Source organism: Suricata suricatta, chromosome 8 (genome assembly GCF_006229205.1).
Source record: "Suricata suricatta isolate VVHF042 chromosome 8, meerkat_22Aug2017_6uvM2_HiC, whole genome shotgun sequence".
NCBI lineage: Eukaryota > Metazoa > Chordata > Mammalia > Carnivora > Herpestidae > Suricata > Suricata suricatta.
In genome coordinates this window covers 47,141,303-47,146,442 of record NC_043707.1, presented here as the reverse complement: position 1 = coordinate 47,146,442, position 5,140 = coordinate 47,141,303, and the positions used below count along the sequence as shown (strand labels likewise).

General features: G+C 35.7%; 1 protein-coding gene across 1 annotated transcript; it reads left to right on the top strand.

Annotated features, from left to right (window-relative positions):
- Positions 1 to 400: 400 nt before the first annotated feature.
- TSHB (thyroid stimulating hormone subunit beta) lies at positions 401 to 4,729 on the top strand. Its single transcript, XM_029949756.1, has 3 exons — positions 401 to 465; positions 3,865 to 4,027; positions 4,440 to 4,729. The coding sequence occupies exons 1-3, from the start codon at positions 407 to 409 to the stop codon at positions 4,692 to 4,694; spliced, it is 477 nt and encodes a 158-aa protein (XP_029805616.1). The 5' UTR covers positions 401 to 406; the 3' UTR covers positions 4,695 to 4,729.
- The last annotated feature ends 411 nt before the right edge of the window (positions 4,730 to 5,140 follow it).

Genomic DNA, 5,140 nt, shown 5'->3' with positions numbered 1-5,140 from the left:
TTTGCAGATGAGAAATAATTTTCTATTATCTGTAGAGGAGCATTCAGGCAAAATTTGGGACACTCAAGCCCCAAATAAATTTATTCCTAAGATTTACTTAGATGATATTGATTTTTTTTGTTTTGCTTTTTCTCCTTCTGTATATATCCTGTTACTATTAATAAATATTAAGAAAGGATGTATTTAAAAGGGTAATTTTATTTTGAAATAGGAGAGAGGAAAATTCATGCTGCAATAATGTCAGAGTTTCCAGGGGAATATGTTGTGAAATTGTTTGTCTAAACAAATTTTATTTGGGGTTCGGTATGAATTTTCAATAGATGTTTTTTTCAGATAAGAAAGCAGTAATTCAAACGCAATTATATAAACAAGAAGATCAGAGAGGAATTATCCTGAAGGATATAAAATGAACCAAGAGCTTTTAGTCTGGGTCATTATACCATCAGCTCACCAATGCAAAGTAAGGTAGGCATCGACACGGAAAAGGTTTGTGAAATGAAATGTTCTTACTTGAATTCTTTCTTCATTTTCACCATTTTAGCCAATATTCCAAATGGCAAATGCTGAATGATAATTTGCTTCAGTAGACTCTAAGAATTCTAATTATTGCTCCAAAATTGTTCAATGGTGGTGGAAGTGAGTGAACAACATATATAAAGATAAGAAAAACTTCATTGACTTAAAGTAAGAGGAATAACCGGTCAGTTCTCTAATGAAGGCTGATTGATGTTCATGGCTTTCTCTATTTACATTTTGATTTAAACATTTTTATTAACTGAACAATCTGTGTATGAAATCCTTTCAATTACTAATGGTTATGTTTGATGATCATATACTTCTGGGAAAACTTAGAGTAAATTCACTTTGGAAAGTGTCCAATGGACACACCTGCCTTATAGTACATTTTGATTTCTAGAAAAATATATTGCTTTAGTGAAGTTCTGGATTGCTCATAGGGTGGGCAATTGATTTTTTTATAGCATAGTAAGGAATTTGGACACAAAAGTTTGGCAAAGGAATTTAGCAGAGTAGAGAGCAATGTGTTTATTAAGAATGAAGGTAGTGAGAGCAAAAAAGGAGGGAGGGAAAAGGTAGGGTAAGTGGCAAAGGAAAGGAGCTATAATAAGAAAAATGTCAAAAGTATAAATAGATGGTCATGCCACTGAAAAAGGAATCTCTTATTACTAGGGCCTGAAGTCATACCTTCTGTTTTCAGATGCTCAATAAATCATTTATGATGATTTTTAAAGAGGTAGTTAAGTTGCAGAGATGAGAATCCAGGTGACCATAAAGGAGAAATTATGGCAGATCATAGAGGGGGGTATTAACTAAAAGTGATTTATATAGTGTTATATAGTCACTAGTCTTTCTTCTCTAGCATTCCAAGAGCTTTACATATATTGTATTGTTTTTATAATTTTTAAGGAGTGGAATGTGGAAAAATGAAGGCAAATGATATTAAATTGTTCCATTACACATAATTGTAATGAAATATGGAATCAGAATTCTAGATTACTAACTCTTATAGCACAGGGAGCTGACTCTAATTTATCAAAGAATTTACAAAGAATCACAATCTATCTGTGCTTTAAAAGACCTTCCTAATCATCTGGTCCTAAACCTTCCTTTTATAGAAACAGAGGCCCAGAAAGATTCTGTGGGCTAAGTTTTACTATTTGCAATGAGGGGGAAAGAATAATTCTTACTTTTTTTTTTTTTACCTCCACAAAATTATACAGTTACTATTGCTTGTAATTCAGCACTTAAAAAATGTTTATTTATTTTTGAGAGAGAAGGAATGTGCAGAGAATGTGGGGGAGGTGCAGAGAGAAAAGGGGACAGAGGATCCAAAGTGGGGCCTGTGCTGACAGGAGAAAGCTGGATGTAGGGCTCAAACTCAGGATCTGTGTGATCACGGCCTGAGCCAAAGTCAGAGGCTTAACTGAGCCACTCAGATGCTCCAGTAATTCACCACTTCTAATTTTTCTTGTGTTAATTTAGAGTTTTACATTTATAAGAACTCTCAAACAATATACAGTATCCATAATTAATATGACGACAGTGGGTTAAAGTTCTAAAATAGTGTTTTATCCTATAATTTAAAAAAATGGTTAAGTTTACTTGTCTCTTTATTTTTTCCAGATGAGAAAATAAGGCCCAGATAGATTAAATATTTCAGTCAATTTCTCATAGATCCATGGGAGATCTTGAAATAGAATTCTGATTCTTAACTCCAGGACCAATATTCTAACCCATAGATCACCATGCAACTACTTTACATAGAATTAAAGAGCTAATAGTTAAAGCATGTGAGTTAATTATTTTATATGCAAAAACTCAGTAGTTGGCTAGACAGGCAAAAACCATATGATCATGATGACTGAATATTTTATATCATTCTTAGAGGATCCTCTAAATCTGTGGTTTTAAAATAACAGAACCAATTCTGTACCATAGAGGGAGCTCACATTTGTGAAGCACTTGAGAAAACCAGACTCCATGAGCAAAGAATTCTTATATTTTCACCCCTTACCTGAAATACCAAAAAATTTCTAAGATTACTTGAATATGCAACATTTTATCCAGAAGAGTCAACCAAAAGACCCTTATTAATGGGTTACTTCACTTCCCTGTTTATACAGAGGACTTTTTTTTTTAAATAATTTTGTGTCTTGGAGTTATGATTTAGACTCTTTCAGAGCACTTAGAACAATGTTTTTATTATTAGTGTTCATACTTCTCTACTTAGACTGTTAGTGCTCAAAGTCACGGACCATAGTTTAACCATTTTGTATTTCTCATTGTCTGGTTCAAATGCTCAGTATATGTTTACCTAATTTATCTGATATAAGTCGTAATAATATTACCCAACTCCTTAGAATGACCAGTCAATATTGAACAGACTGTCCATTAAACAGGTTCTATGGAGATACATAGTCTTCTTCTGCTTGAAGCACAGTGGATCTTCTGTTATCTCCATGAAGTCAAACCTCATTTTACTTTCCTGGCCAACCCACAGTGGATTTGTCCTTTATGGTTTTACTTCAGCCTATATTTTCTGTTTCTATAATTTTTTTAAGATAGTGCGTTCCATACATCTTCTTAGTAAAATAATTTTTATTTGTCCAACTTCACTTCTTTCAACCATCAAAGAACGTTCTCAGGGTTGAAAAAAGGGGTGTTTTAGATTTCTGGGTTTGCCCTTTAACACCAGTTGGAATAACACTAGAATAGTTGGCCTATTCTAGACTTTCTCTAGCTTCTTTTTGTCTTCCTTGACAGACATTGGATCGAATTATATGCAAGCTTACTTGCCTTGAGATGGCACTAAAGTTTGATTATACATTTCTTGGTTTCTTTATGCTTTCTGATTATGACAAGTCTGTTGGCCTTTTCAACTACTGAACCAAAGATTTTAGAAAACTACCATGTTGAGAAAGCCCCTCCTGAGGCCTGTTAAGTCACTTCTTATAATTAGAGGCAGGCATTTAGACTCTTTCCACTGAATTAATTGTTTTACACTGAGTTGACCTTATGTGTTTCCTTCACCTTTATGTTGTGATACTTCAGGCTTTCCACTGCCCAGTGTTGCCAAGTGGCACTTGCAAGCAGGACGTGGACTGTGTGAGTCCCTACACAACGAGGTATACGGCTCATGGCCACAGTGAAGTGTATAAAGAAAGGTATTGAGAGTATTAACTAAGTAAAAGCACCTAACGTGGGGCCTAGGACAGAGCAGGCATTAAGTAAATACATATATTTATACACACACACACACACACACACACACACACACATTGTAGCTTTTTCTGAATGTCCTAAAGGATTCATGTAATAGATTCTTTAATTTTATCTTTGATGTAGCATGACTGCAATCTACCTGATGTCCATGATTTTTGGCCTTGCATGTGGGCAAGTGATGTCTTTTTGTTTTCCAACTGAGTATGTGATGCATGTCGAAAGGAAAGAGTGTGCTTATTGCCTAACCATCAACACCACCATCTGTGCTGGATATTGTATGACACGGGTATGTAGTTCGTCTCATTTCTTTGAGCTGAAAATTATATAAACTTAGACTCAGTCCATTTCTATCTAGAAAGGAAATGAGATATATCACAACCTCATTTCACAAATCTAATGGTTACTGGCTCCTTGGAGGTAGAGTCCTTAGGTTATGATCTATGGATTTACTCAGTACGATTGGTACAGATAATTTTTATAACAGTTTTACTCACAAAGTTTATTTAAACCTTATCTTGTTCCCATGATCAAGGATAAAAGAGAGGCAAATGTGCATGTCTTTTTTGTCTCTCTAGGTTTCAGCATGGATATGTTGAACTGGTATTGGGGATCCTCTACCCCCTCACCCTAAAGTCCTATTTGTATCAGTGGTATAGAAGTCAATTAACATTATGCTTCCTTTTCTGTTCTTCCCTCAGGATATCAATGGCAAACTGTTTCTTCCCAAATATGCTCTGTCCCAAGATGTTTGTACATATAGAGACTTCATGTACAAGACTGTGGAAATACCAGGATGCCCTTACCATGTTAATCCCTATTTCTCTTACCCTGTAGCTGTAAGCTGTAAGTGTGGCAAGTGTAATACTGACTACAGTGACTGTATACATGAGGCCATCAAGACAAATTATTGTACCAAACCTCAGAAGTCCTATGCGGTGGGGTTTTCTATCTAACTTCAATAGTGATGTAACTTGCAATTCAGTTAAGTGTGTTTGCCTGGAATAAAATTAATAAAATATCAACATATTTCACAACACATTGTGTACATTTTGAGTACTATTCATCCAAGCCTATACCCACACATGCATTAGAGAGCTTAGGGGATTTAGAAGAAAAGGTGAATGAAAGAGCCTTTTGAGCACATATGAAGGTGATTTCCACATGGAAGAGCCCAGTGCAGGTAAGATGGTGAACCAGGCTGTCAACTACTAATGAAACCCAGCCGTGACCAGGCTCTCTTAACAGAGGGCCGTGAGGTTTTTCTTGATATAGAAAACGAATGCAGGGAGGCTCTGGAGTTATAAGTAAGGAGTGATGAAGGGTGATGTGATCAGAGGCTGAGGGAACACACGGCAACAGGGTGCTGGAGACACTGACTTCTGAAGGCTGGAAGCAGGAC